Genomic DNA, 20,461 nt, shown 5'->3' with positions numbered 1-20,461 from the left:
ATGTAGAAGTTTCCAGAGCAGTTGTGCAGCATTTCAGTGGGTGGGGGCCTCATTCCTATTTTAGGTATAGCGGCATATTGAAACATCAGTGTTTTACAAAAAGATAAAATCTACATTTGACAATGATTACTGCCTTCCACCTAATCTTCCACTTCAGGTAAATATATTTACAAAGTAAGATATCAAAAGATGGTAACGTCTGTGTGTAACAAACTGGAATTTTTCACTTAAATAATCATTTACATACAAATGTCCTTGTCAATTCTGTGTCACTGCTTGATTTTGGAAACTGATACATCCTATACCACAATGCCAGCTCTTTGACTAATTGTTTCCAAAGAAGCCTAAAAGTCTGTTTCTAAGCTGTGAAAATTCAAGCTAGGGAATATCTTAGTTTACCTAAACAACTAAAAAAACACAGCTCCAATAAGATCTTGTCAGATACTTTATTAGCTTGTATTTTCTTCTAATATGCTAGTATTTACTGAAACATACAGATTATGTTACACAGATACACACATCCTTACCTCCTATGTGTCAGCATACTCATGGGGAAAAAAAAACCCAACAAAACAGATTTACATCCACAAAAGCTTCCCCCAGCTGAAGCCCTAACCACTGAGGGAAACTGAACTTGAAAAATCTGCCTAAACAGAAAGTGCACAGTGCCTCTAACAGTAACAGTGACTCAGAACTCCAATTCTAAATAATATCTTTACTTGTCCGTTCCTCCCACCCAGCCCCATGCATAGGAAGCCACTACACTAGCAAATTATTTAGGCTAAAAGTTAATTTAAAATAATAAAGCAACTACTGAGTAACTGGCCTCAGGGATCAAATACTTCAGTTTGTATTTTACTTAGAAATGCATTACTGCATTACATTAACTTTTCTCAAAATTTAGCATATTTCTTTAACTGCAGAAAGGGATTAGCAATCCTATAAAACTAAGTTCTTCTTTCAGTGAAGGCTGTTTCTCAGCTCTCTGTAAGCAGACGTATAGTCTGCCAGAGAATGCAGCTGCATTATAATGAAAAGGTCATCAAAAGGTTCACGTAAAAATGCAAAATGCCATTTTCATTTGAGCTAAAGTAATCAATGCATTTTCAGAAAGCACAAAGCAGAACTATAAGTTAAAATTAAATTAAAATTAAATAAAATTGGCACCAAGTTACTTTTTTCTTAAGGTCAAAATGTGACTTTTTTTTTTTTTTTTTTTTTTTACAAAAAAGGCAAAGGAAACAATCACATGGACAAAAAGTAAAACCCTCAAACTTCTTGAATCTTCAGACATACAAAAATTAAACTGTAGATTCATTACAGAAATGTTTTTTTTGTTTTAATGCATACTTTTTTGCACAACATAAAAAGATCAGCTTCCAAGTTCTTCTGTGTACCAAGTCCCTAATTAATCGTTCCTAACTTAAAACTCAAACGTCAGTGCACCCAGAACCCCTGTTCAGCTCCATTAGAAGGCAGAGAACGTAATAATACTTAGGTTGCAAGTTTTTGGGGGTGGGGGGAGAATCCTTCAAATTGGGATTTTCAAATAGCAAAATGATTCCAGGCTGCAGCAACAGAATCGAAGGCCCTACAACAACATGCGTCCCCTTCCCAAGTGTCTTTCAAGAGAAAAGCGCACATCATCAAGCACAAGTTTCCAGAAGCTGTTATTCCTCCTACACATTTCTGTTAATTATTTTTTCAAGTCAACACTGTAAGTAAAAAAACTCTCAAATGACAGACCACTTTAAAGGCGGTAGGCATAAGGCTGCAGTCCAGAAACACTTGGTGATGTTTACAGGGAAAACAGAATATCCAGAAAGCAGAGTAAAAGAGATTTGTGTTATTCTATAACCTAAACTTTTAACTATAAAGTTATGCTACAACAGCCTTCAATTCTGATTGGATTACTACTGCTCAGATTAAGAATATTCAAAATACACCTCCAGTCTGCACATACAGCATCATACTCACCGGAAATTTGCCTTTTGAAAAATCAGCATATAATTATTCCAAATGCAAAAGGCTATGTACTTTCATAAACTTCATTACAATCATTCAAGCTTGTTGACGCATATTTATTGCTCATCCATTTTAAAGTTTAGTAAAGTGAAAAAACCTAAGCACGCTGAATACTAAGCCTAAGTGAGAGCAGTATAGATATCATTTAGCAAGAGCTAATTATTAAAGTTCCATTTCAATATACAGTTTTACCACTTTATATGGAAATTCTATTTTACCAACAAGAACTATAATAGCTGTCAACCAAATCACAACCATGCCAGTTTTGCTTTTAGCAAGGAAGACTCACAAACCTCCATCCATCCTTTGCGAGGTAGCTGAAGATTCCATCAACAACACTTGCAAAAAACTGCCCTCCAGTGATGAACAGAGTGTTAATGGTGACTAATCTGCCTCTTAAGTGCGGTGGAGCAACTTCTGCGATGTACACTGGTACAGTCATAGATGCTACACCTACAAGAATAAATTCAATTATAATTATAAAATCGAAAGAGATAGTACATCCCTTTTTCATCATAAAATATTATACCATTTAAATGGAACAAGCTGGAAGAATTTAATTTCCAGGTTCCAAAAGATGAAAAGATAGAAAAACACACCTAATGAAATCTAGAAGCACACCCAGAGCAAATGGGCCCACACATGGGTTGCTAGTGGCTGTATCGCAAATTTAAGGTTTGGTGTAATGATACAAGAAATAACTCACTTCAGTTCACACTGAATGTTCACTAAGATTAAATAAAAAGCATAAATATATTTAGTTTTGAAACCGAGATGCTACAATTCAAGTAAGCACATGCAAGTCAAAGTGACTAACTGAAGAAGCCAATTGTTCACAGCTCTGAATTTAAACAGAACTTTAGCCTGGTTTCCACCTCCAAGAAAAAGCAAGGACAAGCATCGTCATTATTATAATTATTATGATGTAATTTCATTACTGTTACATAGAACAAATTGTTTCTGGACTCTCTTGGTTGTTTCTTGACTTAGTTTAAACATATTTCATACGCAGTACCAAAAACTCAACCACCATAACGAAGCAAGGACTGAAGCTAAAGTACAGAAGCTTTTTATTCTGTCTTAACACTGGTAGGATTTCCTATGAATTATGCAATGGCCCTAAATGAGCCATTTGTGCAAAAGGCAGAAATGCCCATGTGGAACACACAGAGGAGCACATGCACATACGAAAACTGTAAAACCAGGAGTTCAACAGCATATGAAGAACAAAGCTGGGTGCAGTCATGCTTTGGTGGTCCAAATCCACCAACAAAGTCATGTTCTCATTTAAAGGAAATTTATATTCCTGTTTCCTTAAAAGAACCAACAGTGACAACCAACAACAATTCCTTCTGTAGTTACAACTGGAAGTACCTTGGCAGCACACAGACAAAAAAACATTGCAACTGAAACCAGCTGAGATACAACTTGGGCACAGTGAGCAGAGCCAAGCACCAGAGACATCACATCTTCCAGCCTGGAGCAATCCCACCGGGTCCGCACCAACAGCCCCATGCCAACGCGGGCGAGTGCTGCGCCTCCTGCGATAAGTGGGGTCACCTAAAGGCAGGCAGTGGCTCCTGAAGCACACTGCGGTTCCTGGCTCGTGTCACTGCAGAAAGGCTTTGTCATAAAACAGCGGAGGCTTCAGCCGGCACCTTGCTGCCTGGCTGACTCACCCAACTAAGAGCACAAAATCATCTTTAGCAATGAGGCTAGCCTGACAGAGCTGCTGGGAGCCTCCAAACGCCTAAGCGAGGAATCAGATTGTTTCAAATGGCATCAGAAGATCCTTTGTTACAATAGGTAAACATGCACAGCAGCCTCTCAGCATGATAACCCAGTTCCTGGCAAAGCCTCCAAGGACACGCCGATGCCTCCTCCTCCTATTGATTGAGCAATCCACATGGAATAAAAAAAAAAAAAACAAAACAAACCCCACAGATAAGTGTCAGAGAAAAAAAAAAATCATTAAAAGTCTATTCATGCATTTTTCAAAGCCAACCGGAATGCACCATAGAAAAAAGCTTTCAAATAGCCCTTTGCCTGTTTGATAGAGAAGCAAATTTTCAAACGTAGTCCACCTTGACAGATACTTCTCTCACATCTTACACATCAACACTCGACCCAATTACAATTAAAGCAGTGAAGGTGGCGCACGTAAGGGAAAAGCCTTTATGAGCAAGCATAGGAGCAGGTCCCCCTTCTGCGACCAAACGCCGCCGAGGACCCACGCGAGGCAGCGGCTGGTGCCAGCTGGGGTGGTGGGGAAGGGACCTGCAGCTGCCGCCTGCCCACACCCCCGGCACCCCAGCCCACCCCACAGGCTGTTAGGTCTTGACCATCTCCACAGGTGGTTCTCCAACCAAAATGGTTCTATGATTCTACAACATCCATGTCAGCTTTCTCACCCTGAGACTTTTCACAACGCTGCTGTCAAAAACAGCCTTTTTGACTTAGACTCCACTTTCTCTACTGGGTTTCCCAAAACATATAGGTTCAAAACATCCAAACACGAACCTCGGTTCAGAAGATGAAGTTATGTTATGTATTTCCAGTTATCACTTAGCTATCAAAACATACGCTTTACTACTCTGAGTCTGAAATGGGAGGAGAAAATCAGGAAAGCCTCCCCGGTTTGTCTGGACAACATCCAGCAAGCATTCACACACAAACCCAAAGTTTTTTCTAAAATAGCACCAGGAGTTAAAAAAGGCTACTCTGAAACAGATCAAATTAAAGGGGAAAAAAAAAATCATACCACTTTAAGGAAATAATGTTTTAGATTCTATAACGTTATTTATTACAGGTTGGCTTATCAGCTGCCTTAGAATGCACCAATGTTCTCCAGATTTTCCTCCTCTAATTTGAAGACACAGCAGAACACAGGGGAGCAAGTTCTTGTGAAAAGGCATAGTTGGAAGCAAGGCATTACATATTAACCAATTATTAAAATCTCTGAAATACATAACCAATATTCGTTATGTAGTTATTTTAATAGCTAGATATTAAAGACATTTGAAAACAAGGAACAGCTTTCCTAGCAAAATATTTATGGCTGCAATGGAACCTGTCCTTAATCTTTCATATGAGAATGCCTTCAGTTACACTTAGATGACATTTTCTAATATGCTCACACTGTTAAACCGCTCACACCAAATAAAAGATTCTTGCTGCAGGCAAGTGTATTACTACCTAACTAATAAAGCTGATAAGTGACAGGATGTGAGGAAAAGAAAATGAAAACAATTAACTGGAAATATGTCAGAGAAAGTTTAAGCTCTACATTGTGCACCACAGCTATGGAATCTGAGACAAGAGAGCAGGCAAACCCAAGCTACAGCCTCTTGAGTAACCAAGGCATTAACCTTCTGCCCTCATTAAAGAGTAAAGTTGAGAAAAAAACATAATAGAAGGTTCCTTAAATTTAGACAACAAGATGCATCTAATTATTACACAGGAAGCGTTAGATGACACAACGGACTAAAATCATGATACTAAATGATTTTTCACTTCAACACTTAGGAGACTAATTACTAGAGCTGCTACTATAATCTGCAGACAAAACGAAAACAGAGACAAGACAGTGCACAGCTCAATTTTAGGACAATCAACAGAAAGCAGATATAAAAAAGGCATTTTAGAATCACATTACCATCCAAGAAAGGTATTTTCAGTATGAACATGTAAGCATTATAAAGAATTCACTAAGAAGTTCAGGAATAAAGTCACAAACCTACCTACAGGAAAGAGAAAAAGGTCATGAAGAAGAACTCCTATGATAATGGGCAGAATTAAAAATATATTTCAAGAAATGAGATTAAGGTAGCAAAACAAAAGGACTAAAAGAATCCAAGATCTTGTTTCTAAAAAGCACTTGCAAACAAATGCTAGGAAGATGGAGCAATTTTAAAGACTTTTTTGCAAGATCAGAGGGATATAAACATATCCTGTAAAGACCAGGACTTCCAGGGCAGCTCCAGTCATGTGCCTAGCAGACATGAGGGAGGGTGCGTCATAAATACAGATGAGCAAAAAAAGCTGGAAACAGGATATTGAACGAGATGCACTTTTACTCCTAGCATAATAAAAACGCTCTAAGGCAGTCATTTCACTGGTGTCAACCAGTGTCAGGAGCAGCAGAAACATTTGGAAGGATTTCTGACAATTTCTTTGTTGTTGCTGTTCAGATTACTAACCAAAAGGTTCATAAACACACGAAATAGGTGACAAGAATTGAGTAACTTTAAAAAAACCTGATGCAACTCAATCAGCCTTTCATGTTTAGGAATGAAGAGGACTGACAGTTAACTAGAAGTGCTAATGGGGCACATCCAGGGGCCATGGTTCTGTCCCTCCTTCGTCCAGCTTGTGCTGACCTTCTGAGCCAACACCAGGTAAACCAGGGAATACAACCAGCTAAAAGGCTATCCAGCTGTTAAGAGGTTTGTATCACCTGGCTCCCTTAAACAGTTCACAATGAGATCAAAAGCCTGTACCAGCCCACAGGCAGGACCACGTATGCTAATGGAGACCGGCCTGAACTGCTAGGAGACTCCAGACTGTCCAGTTGGAAACTAAAATCAGGATGTAATATAATAAAAACAAAACAAAACACACACACACACAAAAAAAAAAAAAAAAAAACACCAAAAAAACAACCACCAACCAAAAAGCAAAAATATCCTGGATCCTGTTTCAGAGAACAGCAACTGAGCCATTAATCTCGTAACAACAAAGAACATTCACAGCTCATTACAGAAATGTATCTGTTAGGAGTTCCAAATGAACTGACAGATACAGAAGATACTAATACATTTCCTTTCAGGGAAAATGAAATCATGGGAATGAAGCATTCTTCACTGACACATAAAGCTGTACTGAGCTACTTAACCAAGGTAATAGTTTTGTTTTTTCACGTATCTTAGAATGAACTTGTAAGAGCAAACTTTCATTAAAATGTTAAACTTTAATGCAACCAACTTTAAAGTTCGCTTCATTAAGAAGCTGCCCATAGCAGTTTGTTCTACTCAGAAGGATTCCACGTAGCTTAAGCAAATTATTCCACAGATGGAGAATTTGTGGAGGCAAGTTTATGGCAAAGAGAATCAGGAATTAAATATTAATAAACAGCTTAATACAGGTTGTTATTCTACAAGAAATTTTGAATATGAATTCAAGGTTTGGTTGTTGTTTGTGGCTGTTGTTTTTGGTGGTTGGTGTTTTTTTTTTAAAAATTAAATAGTAAATTGCAAAGGGGACAGAGGGAAGCTTGCCAAGCTACAGCTGAACATCAGGCTAATGATTTCTTCCAGCAACTTTGCAGGAAACCTGATCAACTTCTTACATCTTGGATATTGAACATGCGATCTAAATTTAGTGCCTTGAAATACTATTGATCCCAGAAGTACATCAGGTTATACAGACAAAGAGATTTTCATCAAGTATTTCCTTTCCATTGTGTTCCCACAAAGTATACTCTTAAGGTTTTTACTTCTGACAAAAACGGCATTCTTGCCAACGGATAACTTTAGAACATTGCTCACATTTGAGTAGTAATATTCAAGAGGATAAGGGCAACTTTTTGAAAGGTTAACCCTTTGAAAGAATTGGCAGATTCCACAGTAATTGTATACTCCTTACTGCCAGTCTAAAGAAGAATCCATTCAAGTGGTTTGTGAATGCCTATCATTGGCAAAATGGATACATTTTACCTGCAAAGGGTATTTATTTTAAAAGACCGTGAGCTTTCACACCCATCCAAAAGAAGCTGCCAACAATCAGCCACCTCTACTCTACAGACAACTCTACAACATATTTTAATTATACGGCTCAATCTAAACAAAAATTCAGCCTTTTCATAGTCTTGTAGAGTCCTTTCCTGCTGTTACAGTTAACACTTCAGCTTTCAGTAATGACAGTCAGCCTCAGGGGATGTTACAGTGCCTCATCAAACATGCTAACAGGAACTACTTGAGAAAGCAGTGCACCTAAACACTGTTCTAGTACGCTAGCAGAAAAAGCTAAAATGTTCACTGAAATAGCTTGTATTTGAGTGTGATCATCAGGGGAAAGCTCGAGCCCCCTCTAACATCTCAGCTTTCCACCCACAGCATGTATCTAGTAAAGGCATTATCAGCAGTTTGTAACTTTTTACTGAAAGTTATTTCAAGAATGATTGGCAGCACACTTTCCCATTTCAGTCTCTCCCCGACATCAGATTAATAGAAGTCCATTCCTCAGCAGTGGCACAACCGTACTCAGCTACAGCACAGCTCTGAAAAGAGCAGCAGGACAAAGCACCAGCACTAAAACCACATTGCTTTGGGAGAATAAATCACAGCGATGGTCAGATTTAGGTGTATCTCCTCTATAATGGCTGTCCAATGTCAGCAGACTTCATTTAACTCTGGGATTTTATTTAAACACTAATTAATTAAATCAGAAAGAGCTGGTTCATCATAGTTAAAAAACCTGTACTGTCAAACATCTAATACACAAAGTAATTGCAGATCTTTATGTCCCTATCTAGCCACTAGCCCAAACCAGAATGACCAATATTATAATTAGCGACAAAAACCTATGTTACTATGTAGCATCCAACTATGAAGGACTCCAAGGGATAAGAAGAACCTGAAGAAAAATGAATGAAATGCCTCGCTGGTTGATACGGATTCAGATGTATAGAACAATCACATCTTGATAAGCCTGGATGAGTAATTCATTCCACTGACCACAAGAAGGTTTCTCACTGTTGTGTGTATCCATAAGGATCAAGAACACAAAATCCTTCTTCACCTAAAAAAGCCTCAAACTATGCCCGCTAGAAACAACCACAACTACCATATTGTAAATGCAGACCCTAAGAAAGGTAGCATTAGCCTTTGTGAATTGCATTGCACACAAGAGTAATTCCAAGTTTCAAACTGTCCCTTAAAAGATAGATGCAAACCCAGCTCATAAAAAAAATTAAGATGCCAACACCGAGTACAATTCCTGTATAATGACAGCACCAAGACCTTTCTTTGACATCTCTAGCGCAGTATCTTGCAAGAAGAGCATAAGGAAACCATGTATCACAGTACAGATATGTGAATACTCAACAAATTGAGTAATCAAGAAGGGACTATTCATCACAGTACTTATTTTCCTGCGCTGAAATTCTGCAAGCCAAGGAAACTTTTTAATCGGGAAACTTTAATCGAGTCATGAAATGGGAAAAAGTGAGCCATGACCCTTGAGGCAAGATAGACAAGAACCTACCACGTACAGGCTACAGTGTGAAAGTTTATTAAAATAAAACTTAGTTTACTCAGTTTGTTAAAAGAGAACTTAGTTTAGCAAAAACTTGAAAACATACAAAAAAATTGCAGGAATCTTTAGTAACATACATGCAGCAGTAAATAAAAGAATACTACCCACAGGCCAAAAACTACAGGCATTCAGTTCTACGAAACAACTCCTGATGTAGAGGGGGATACGAAACATGCCACAATCTGCGGACAACAGAGTAAGCAGGAGAGCTAGAGGGTGAGGGAAATACTTCTTCTCTGGGACAACTGTCAAACAGCAGTAACAGACAGAGAATTCTACATGAAAGCAAATGGAACCGAGAAAGTTTTTAAGGTCAAATGAAACTAACTGTAAGGGTTAGAACCACTTTAACTGCGGGGTCCTATTCAACCTCAGCCTCAACATTAGTACTATATCTAGAACAGCTCGTTTTGGAAGAGAATTTTTAAAAGAAATAATTTCTTCTATCCAAAGTTAATTTAAGATTATTCAAGGTTACAGTAATCCAAACACATGTTAAGAGGAAATTTATTTTGAGTGCCAAAGTCAAGAGGAGAGAGTGGGATTTAATTAACCAGAGGCAAAATAGTCAAGCTAAACATCCAGAAAATTTGAAGCAAAGATCTTTGCAACTGCCCAAAACATAAGAGCATGCCTAGCACTACAGATACCAGACCAGTTTGCATTTCCCAGCAACCCAGAATTAGCTACCCATACTCAGTCTTTCTTTATGGCCAGCATATATTCCTTTTAATGCAGTTTGTGAAACATCCGTGTCAGACATCTCCATGTTCAGCTGCCCTAGTTCCTGAGTGTCCTACTAAGGGCCTTCCTTCTCACATCGTGCCATACTGGGAACCTGTGCTTGTAGTTCATGCCTGTAGGTCCCATTTCAGAAACCTGGCATTTTTAAAAGAAATTACTCCCTTCATGGTTCCCAAATCTACCCACAGATCTAGCTTTAAGATTTACCCTGGCTGAGGTTACTTCAAAACATTAATCAGAATGATGTCTAAAAGAAATCCAGCTAAAAGACAGCATCATAAAAATGGAACAATTGCACTGGTAATTAATTGAGCTACTTCATCAGTAACAGTTTCTTCAGAATATACAAGCAAAGTGATTGATTGCCAACCTACACCTTCATTTTTCAATAAGCAGTTAAAAAGTCTTCTTTAGGTCACCTACACAGCTATCAATTAGCAACTTTCAACACTGAAGCGGATTTTCTCCTTCTTCTAAAGTGATCCAGACAAGAGCAGATGGATTATTTCTGGATCGGCATTTTTAGGAAAGCCTAAAAAGGAAAAACTCTTTCTCAAAGAGTACATGTGTGTTCATATGTGTACATATATGCACAAAGGTATACCAGGGAGGGAGTATCGCTAATTTTCAATACTGAGTTTGCTATGGCTCCCTCTACTTGAAAGGTACCAAGAATTTCTGAACCATACAAGATTAACAATCAGCCCTAAAAGTGACTAAAAGCTACCAAAAGCAACTAGCAAAAAGTCCTAATTTGTTTTGTTTCTGAATTACTTTTGATCAAGCACTATTTGCAAAGATTTTGTGAACGTACAAGCTGTGAAAGATCTTTCACTGTGAAAGACTGAAGCACCATAAATTTTTATACTACTCGACACAACCATTATTTTTACCATATTGCAAAAGCGTCTCACTTCAGAAAATAAGAGCATTTTATTTTTCTTTCACTTGAAAATTATAAATACCACATAGTAGTTTTCTTTATGACAGCTTGTATAAACACGTAAGGCAAGCAGTACTTAATCTACTTTAAAAGTGAAGCTTTTAGTTTAAATAAACACTAATTGACACAAGCAGTGCTTTGCTGTAGGCATTCTCTAGCACATGCAGACTATGCGCTGTACATGCTGCTCACTTACACCTAAGAAAACGAAGCAGATGAACTTGGCCAGGTCCTGAGGCAGTCATAGCCAAAGATAAGGAGCTGCTTTCCCAGCCAGCGGTTCCTCCTCATCCAGCAAGGCAGCTGATCAGGATACGTAGCCGCATCTCAGCTGCTCCATTTCCTGCTCCAGACATTTGATCTGGTGGCTAACACACACTTGTGCTAAGGCACAAGATCACAGGTGCTAACTGAGCGGCTGAGGAATGGCATCCAGCTCTTTCTGCTGACTCAGCCAAGCAAACAGAAATTTCCAGCAGGGAAGAATGTTTTTAAAATGACCCAGAAAGCTTTGGCAGGACTCACCTGCATAACCACTCATATATGCTAGAAAGCCAGCGCTATGAACACTATGCAATCTTCACATGGTTAAAAAAAAAAAAAAAAATCAAACAAAATCCCCAACCAAACAAAACCAAAATACAATCCCACGCTAAACACCCCAGAACAACAACTGAATGCTTCAAGGATTAGCAAAGATCTTCTGTGTAGAGACATTTTATTTTCAGAAGACAAGGGCAATGCTACACATAAAATTAATACTCCTTTCCAACTTTGCACTTCTGTTTATAAACCTACTCTTTCTTTCCCAGTTCTACTACAGTGATGCTTTACCCAACTTCGAATAATTTTAAGAGAATCGGTATCTAAACACGAACAAGCTTTAGAAGCTGAACTACAGCTCAGCTAAAGGTATGCCTTTCACTTACTCCTGAAAGCTCTCTTCAACTAAGAATAAACTTGGGTTTAACAGTGCCTCTTTCTACAAGTGTAATTATTAAAACAACAGTTAAACCAGTTAATTTTTCTGTAAACTGCTTTAGGTTTCATTGAATTAACCAAAAGTCCAGCAATTGACTCCAAACACGCAGCTTAAGATGAAAATGAGCAGAAGAATGCATTTTCTTAGCTACATTTGCCACCAATTGAAAAAACTAATCTAGAAAGTCTAATCCCATTGCAAATTTAGTATTTTAGACAAAACTCATGGAGTAACATTGAATGTGTTTGTTCACTATTCAGGAAAGACAGCCATAAAAATATTGTGTCTAGTTTACATTCCCATTAGTTTTGTGCTTGCAATGGGTAAATACATTGCAACCATCAACGCAGAAAGCCCTATTTTTGTATGAATTACTACATTTAGTTACCCACTCATGCAAGAAACAGCATGACTTGTAGGAAGACAGGTGCCAGTTATATGGTTTTACAACTACTGCTCTAAAAAATAAACAAAAGCCCTCTGCGCCTTTTAAAGCTTAAGGCCTGATTTTATAAAAGAAATTTCAGTTATATCATTATAATGAGTGCAAGTAGCACTTCTAACAGTAATGTAAGTATAACTATCAATATAATGAAAATACAGAGTCACAGTAACTGCTCGGTTTCCTTCTATACTAGAGGTTTCGTGCACAAAAAAGATTGTGTCTACAAACGTAAGTGATCTGTGTAGAGATAATACGACACATTTTTTGATCATATGGGAAAATAAATGATGCCTGTATTTGCAATACTGGAGGTTGGGGGTGACGGTGGAGATCAGTATGGTACCTCTCCTTTAAGACACCTCCCAATGGCATGCACATTTTGCATGCTATGAGGAGTAAAGGTGTTCCCAGAGCACATGGGTTAAGTGCTGCATATTACTTTATGAGAAGCAGCTCAGCTTAAATATCTAGCTTCCATGCAACTTTTCCCCATGGTCTGGATTTTCCCCACTACCATTTTGGTAACAGCTGCTTGGTGCCAGTGGCACGCAACTGTAATAGAACATCCTATGGAGGAATCCCAGGTAAAGATCTCTTAAGTGGTTAAGTCTCAGAAAGGGTTTTGACTATTAGGACAAGGATCCTGGACTAGACTGTCCTTAGCAGAGGGACAAGCCAGTGCTGAACTTCTTCAAGCCACATAGGTCTACTCCTAAAAATGACCTGCTAGTCTGGACCAGCAGTCACAACTGCAGGATTCGCAGCGTTAACCTGATGAAACCTAAAATTCACAGAATTCACTCAAGTTGCCAACAAATATGAGGGTACTTTAACCTATTTCAGTGTATATTGGCTTCCATCAGTTGCTTATGTTGACCAGAAGGAGACATTACATGTGAAGAATGAGGCTTTTTTGTGTGGGGAAAAAAAGCAAAACAGTAGCTGTGAAGCACTGAGCGGAAAAACTGAGATCAACAGTGGCCATCATGGAAACATGGTGGGATGGTTCACACAACCGGAGTGCTGCAATGGATGGCTACAAACTCCTCAGAAGGGATAGACCAGGAAGGAGAGGTGGAGGGGTAGCTCTGCGTGTCAGGGAGTGTTTTGACTGCCTAGAGCTGAATGATGGTGACAGCAGGGTTAAGTGTTTATCGGTAAGAACTGGGGGAAGGCCAACTAGGCAGATATCCTGGTGGGAGTCCATTACAGACCACCCAACCAGGATGAAGAGGCAGATGAAACATTCTACAAGCAGCTAGGAGAAGTCTCACGATTCCAAGCCCTTGTTCTCATGGCGGACTCCAACCTACCGTATGCCTGCTGGAAACACAGCACAGTGGGTGGGAAACAGCCCAGAAGGTTCCTGGAATGCGTGGAAGAGAACTGCCTGCCACAGCTGGTCAGCGAGCCAGCCCAGGGAGATGCCCCACTGGGCCTGCTGTCAGCAAATGGGGAAGGGCTGGTGGGCGACGCGGTGGTCGGAAGATGCCTTGGGCGTAGCGAACATGGTATGACAGAGTTTTTGGTTCTGGGAGAAGTAAGGAGGGGGGTCAGCAGAACAGCTAGCATGGAATTCCAGAGGGCCAACTTTGGCCTGTCTAGGATCCTGGTGGACAGAGTCCTGTGGGAGGCAGCCCTGAAGGGCCACAGGGTCCAGGCAGGCTGGACATTCTTCAGGAAGGAAGTCTCAAAGGTGCAGGATCAGGCCATCTCTATGTGCCAAAAGATGAGCTGGCGGGGAAGATCAGCCTGGCTGAACAAAGAGCTGTGGGTGGAACTCGGAGGAAGAGTTTACCACCTTTGGAAGAAGGGGCAGGCAACTCTGGAGGACTATAAGAATGTCACAAGGTTATGCAGGGAGAAAATTAGAAAGGCAAAAGCCCAGCTAGAACGCAGGTTGGCCACTACCATAAAATATAACAAAAATGTTTTTACAAATACATTAGAAACAAAAGGAGGCCCGAGGATAATCTGCATCCTTTATTGGATGCACGGGAGAAGATTACCAGAAAGGACAAGAAAAGGCTGAGGTACCTAATGCTTCTTTGCCTCAGTTTAACAGTAAGATCCGTTACCCTCAGGTTACTCAGCCCCTCGAGCTAGAAGACAGGGATGAGGAGGAGCAGAATGAAGTCCCCACAGCCCAGGAGGGAACGGTCAGTGACCTGCTGCTCCACTTGGGACACGCACAAGTCTATGTGGTCAGATGGAATCCACCCGAGGGCACCGAGGGAGCTGGGGGAGGAGCTCACCAAGCCGCTCTCCATCATTTGTCAACAGTCCTGGCAAATGGAGAGGTCCCAGTTGACTGGAGGTTAGCCAGTGTGACATCCATCTACAAGAAGGGCAATAAGGAGAATCTGGGGAACTACAGGCCTGTCAGCCTGACCTCAGTGCTTGGGAAGGCTGCGGAGCAGAACGTCCCGAGTGCCACCGTGTGGCACGTGCAGGACAACCGGGGGATCAGGCCCAGGCAGCATGGGGTTATGAAAGGCAGGTCCTGCTTGACAAACCTCATCTCCTTCTACAACAAGGTGACCCACCCGGTGGATGAGGGAAAGGCTGTGGGTGTTGTCCACCTGGACACAAGCCTTTGACACCATCTCCCCAGCATTCTCCTGGAGAAACTGGCAGCTCATGGCCCGGGTGGGTGTACTGTACCCTGGGCTAAAAGCTGGCTGGCCGGCCGGGCCCGGCGGGTGGTGGTGAGCGGAGTTACATCCCGCTGGCGGCCGGTCACAGCTGGTGTCCCCAGGGCTCCGTGCTGGGGCCAGCCCTGCTTAATGCCTTTATCAATGACCTGGGCGAGGGCACCGAGCGCACCCTCGGCCAGTTTGCAGGTGACACCGAGCTGGGGGCAGCGCTGATCTGCTGGGGGGCAGGAGGCTCTGCAGAGGGGTCTGGGCAGGCCGGGCCGATGGGCCGAGGCCACTTGTAGGAGGTTCAACAGGGCTCAGTGCCGGGTCCTGCCCCTGGGTCACACCAGCCCCACGCAGCGCGACAGGCTGGGGCAGGGGGCTGGGAACTGCCTGGGGGGAAAGGGCCGGGGGGGGCTGGGTGACAGCCCTGGGCATGAGCCAGCAGGGTGCCCGGGGGGCAAGGCGGCCAACGGCATCCTGGCTTGTGCCAGGGACAGTGTGGCCAGCAGGACCAGGGCGGTGATCGTCCCCCGGTACTGGGCACTGGCGAGGCCGCACCTCGAACACGGGGTTCAGTTTTGGGCCCCTCAGTGCAAGACAGACATCGAGGTGGGGGAGCGTGTCCAGAGAAGGGCAACGGAGCTGGTGAAGGGTCTGGGGCACAAGCCCTGTGAGGAGCAGCTGAGGGAGCTGGGGTGGTTCAGCCTGGAGAGGAGGAGGCTCAGGGGGGACCTCACTGCTCTCTGCAACTCCCTGACAGGGGCTGTAGGCAGGGGCGGGGGTCGGTCTCTTCTCCCAGATAACAAGTGATAGGACAAGAAGAAATAACCTCAAGTTCTACCAGGGGAGGTTTAGATTGGATATTACGAAATATTTTTTCACTGAAAGGGTGGTCAAACATTGGAACGGGCTGCCCAGGGAGGTGGTGGAATCATCATCCTTGGCAAAAAATGCACAGGTGCAGTGCTTGGCAACATGATTTAGTGGTGGACTTGGCAGTCCTGAGTTAACTGTTGGATTTGATGATCTTAAAGGACCTTTCCAACCTGAATGATTCTCTGATTCTACTCCATTACCAATGTCTAAGGGACAAAAAACAGGGGAAAGTCTCTGCTAACCAGCAGTGGGTGGATGCTGCAGGTGGGAAGAAACTACTGCTACATTTTATCAGGGAAGCAGATCACCAAAGAGCTTCCTAAAAGCAAGGCTGCAAGTCTCAAAGCCTTCAGGGAACAGACTGGTAGAGGACAGAAGATCCCAGGAAAACCTGGGAGATGCTGCTTTCATGGCTTTCAGCTTTTGACAACTTGCAGTCCTCTAAGCACATTGTAACGGACAACCATCTTCCAAACTACAGATGCAATTCTGCTAACAGGGTTGCTTTACTCTTGCAGACCTCCTTATTAATAATAGTACTCTGAGCAAATGGATGTGAGAACCACAGATCACAGGAGCACAGCTCCCAAGGTCCCTCCTCAGGGCAGCACTTTCCTGCCCTGTTTTTGTTCTTCAGGCGTGTTAGCAGGGGAGGATTCAGTAAGAGCTCCACGTCAGTCTGCAGTGAAAGCTGGGCATTGTTATGTTCTCAGTAAATCTCATTAATTGACACAAGACCCTGGTAACTCTAGACAACCTAAGGATTAAAAGAAAATAAAGATGGATATCTAAAATGCCGTTCTGTAACTCGGAGCACTGCACAGATTCTCTCATCCAGCAGTCTGCTCTGTTACCCCTATCCAATAAGAGAATAGTAAAACCAAAAAAATTTAAGAAGAATTAAGAGCTGACATTTAAAATGGCATATCTGACAGTCCCATTCTAATTAACACAGATGCAGCAAACATCCTTGTTAAGATAAAATCTGTTTTTCCTGTGGCTGGCCCTGTGCAACTTGCAACAAAGCACTGTAAGTCATAAAGATGATTAACCAGGCAATGATGGACTCTGCTGCTTCAGTCTGCTGTCCCCCAGCCTTGAAGTGCACCACCTTTTTTTGTACTCTTGAGGCAGAGGTACTACAGAGCCTCCTGTTAATTTTATGTAACTCCTTTGTATTTGCTCCCACTAAGAAGCAGATCCTGTCCTGAAAACTGGAAAGTTCACAGTTAAAAATGAAGCCATGATCTCTTTCAAACTGAGATGACATTTCTCATGTCAGGTTCCAGTTTTAAAAAAGAGATTCATGTACAAGCTACCACCAAGGAAAACACCTAAATCCAGGATCTCCCTAAAATACAAACTTTGCAAGTTCTGCACTTACAGCATTACTCTGCTTCCATAGAGAAAATTTATAAAGCAATTTTTATGTTTGCGTTTGACTGAAAATCTGAATACCAGAGCAGGAAGGGAGCTCCCAATCCTCACAGCACTCTTTCCAAAGAAACCCTATGAAGTAATTACTGTCTCCCATCTTGGTTTTCCTTATAATCTGGCCACATTTCACCTGATCTTTTAATTAAGTTTTCATACAGCAAGATGTAATTGAAACATCAATTACAGTAAAATCTAGCTACATATAATTGAATTTTCACTCAACAATAAAAAGAATTACTCTTATTTATATTTTTTTAAACATCTCTGGTCTACATCCTCTTCCTTATTTCCCAAAACAAAAGGTAGGAACTGCTGACAATACTGCAGGAGGGCAGCATCAGGAGGCAGAATTAATTATCCACTGGAGAAGAATCATTAAACCGAGCACTAATGGAGTAACTGTGAGTTGGAAATAAACCAGTTGTGATAGCTTCTAATAAAATACTATGAACCAGCAACAAAGCACAAAACAGCTCATAGGTGACTCTCTCCAAATGACTACCCACTCCTCCCTGCCTTGTTAGTACCATTTATGGTTGTACGCAGTAATAAAATAATAAAACCACAGTATTTTGTAAAGTACACATGTTGATGACAAGTTTATATGTAGATGAGGTTGGGAAGAACCTTCTATTCCAGCAGAATGCCACTATAGCAGGGGTCCTCAAACTTTTTAACCAGGGGGCCGGCACACGGATGAAGTGGCAGGCAGTCATCTGCAGCTGCTTGGTTCCCCCCCCCAAAACTCCTGGCAGGGGGGGGGGGGGGGGGGGGGCGGGCAGGGCGCGGGGCGGGGGGTTCTGTAAATACGGGGGGCTGGATTGAGGACCCTGGGGGGCCGTATCCAGACCACGGGCCATAGTTTGAGGACCCCTGCACTAAAGACTACCTCCTTAATAGCAGAACCCCCTTCCTTAATGCTCATGACCTACCTCAGTAACATAACAGCTAAAAAAAACTTCACACAGGCTGTGCTTCCAACACAGCATGTGCTTTGAACAACTCAAATGTCTATTGCTTGTTATCTTCAGGTGCTGCATGATCCACCTTTCAAATACTGTCAAGTTCACATCTACAGTCCTCTGCTCACTCTCAGTTTACATTGCTCTCCTTTCTTAAAGGGCTTTTTAATTGTTACGATGTACAGATCGTTTGAGTAGTGCTTCAATATACCATATGATGAAGCTCTACACACAGCAAGGAGGGGAAGAGGAGAGAAGAGATCTGACTGAAGAGGAAATTATCCAAGAAACTGAAAATCAGAGTATAAAGTCCATTCAGAGAAATTGTAGTGCTTAACAGGTTATGACTGATAGAATTTAAGATTATTATTTTGTTTTAATAAGTCACAGAACACCTTTCAAAAATGTAAGCAAACACCAGCCCCACAAGGAAAATATGGAAGCATGAAGTCCCACAGTCACTTCAAGATCAAGTGGCCAGGACATGACAAAACAAGAATTACAGATTGGTCTTGTGTTTACTTAGCAAAAGACAATGCACCAGACATACGGGGTCACACAGTGTGCAAGTCAGGCCTTTCAGCAGTACAACAGACATTTTCTTACTGCAGTACTTAAAGTTAGACAGCCTTCCGAATGGCAAACAACCATGTGCATATATTTAACTTATTTTAACATAAGGCTTGTTCTAATTCAGACTTCAGACTATAAAACTGCATAACACAAGAAACTTCACATTGTGGCAAGATGAGTTCAAGGCTATGTGTCTCTAAGCTCTTTGTATCAGCATTAAATAGTGGTTTTTTCTTGCAATAGTGTCCTTGCTACTATTGCTTCTACAGACACAAGCAAACTGTATGGGTTCCAGCTTCTAGGAAAGGTAACCCAAGCTGGTATTTGCATTTGCAAAATTTACTGTACCTTAAAAAACAGATGGCTGCAGATCCTGTAACAGGACAAATCTGCAGAGTACAGAACACACAGAGCAATTATGAAAGCGAAATGCAGCAGACCAGACACTTCTCAGTCTATTATTGGTTCAGGGTCATATGTATTTTAGTGGCTGATAATGCATGACAAAGAAAATCCAAACCAAGAACATGCAGAGCAACTGCGAAAAGGAGACACAGCACACCAAACACTTCTCAACCTATTATTGCCTTAGTGATACATGTATTTTATTGCTGATAACGTATGACAAATAGAAATGCAGAGACACATACATTGCTTCAATGTGATTCAGCTACATTGGGAACATATACATGACTGAGAAGTATGCACACGGTCATTTTTATGTTTTACTACAACTAACTGAGTCACTTGCTTTAGGCAAGAAACCAAGCATTGCTGTAAGCAAAACATCATAGAAGATGAATATAAGCATTTATGAAGAAATATGTATGTCATCTTCAAACATCAGCTGAAGACTTACAAACTTCTCTAAAAATTCTGTCTGAAGTTGTATTTCAGTTCTAGCTCAGTATGACATCTGTATCTACCTTACAGACTTAATTTTATATGAACCTACAATTATCTGATGAACAGATTCACACCTCCTGTAAAGTACTGTACTAATTAGCAGTTTATCAAGATCATGAGGTAAATAAATTAGCACTGTTGTAATATCAGTGAAATCACACTGGCTTAAAACTGGTGAGAGTGCCAAGTCAGGCCTCTCAAAGTTCTCTCTCTTGCTCATTGCCACAGCGCAGATGAAAGCTAGTTACTCTGTGCAGGTGTTCAACCATACAACACCATGTTATCTACGCTAAGAAACATACATTCCTACTTGATAAAAATTCAATGAAGAAGAAAGAACTACATATTCCCACTCGATATAATTTTAAAAAGCAGAAATAACGGCTCCACACCCCAAAGCAGTTCCTTGTAGCTTCTCCTGTAGTCTACAGCACAGCTGTGGAACGTTACTAACACACTGCACAACAGGTTTACAGTATCCTCTTGCACAGCCACCTCCAATCAGTTTTTCTCACCACAAAAATACAAACTCCTAATTAAAATATCCACTATTGTAATTTCATTTCATCACTCATTTCTTCCTGCACACGCACACACACAGAGTTCTCCAGA

The 20,461-nt window shown here is 41.3% G+C and overlaps 1 protein-coding gene across 2 annotated transcripts in view; it reads right to left on the bottom strand.

The window, feature by feature from the left end:
- SLC2A13 (solute carrier family 2 member 13) overlaps positions 1–20,461 on the bottom strand; it is a 169,320-nt gene that overhangs the window by 135,424 nt on the left and 13,435 nt on the right. For both annotated transcript variants that reach the window (XM_055808994.1, XM_055808993.1), the window contains exon 2: positions 2,319–2,478. In XM_055808994.1, coding sequence (XP_055664969.1) covers positions 2,319–2,478 — 160 coding nt within the window. The remainder of the gene's footprint in view (positions 1–2,318; positions 2,479–20,461) is intronic.

This window comes from Falco peregrinus, chromosome 6 (assembly GCF_023634155.1).
Source record: "Falco peregrinus isolate bFalPer1 chromosome 6, bFalPer1.pri, whole genome shotgun sequence".
In the NCBI taxonomy this organism is placed as follows: domain Eukaryota; kingdom Metazoa; phylum Chordata; class Aves; order Falconiformes; family Falconidae; genus Falco; species Falco peregrinus.
This window is presented reverse-complemented; position numbering and strand designations above follow the sequence as displayed.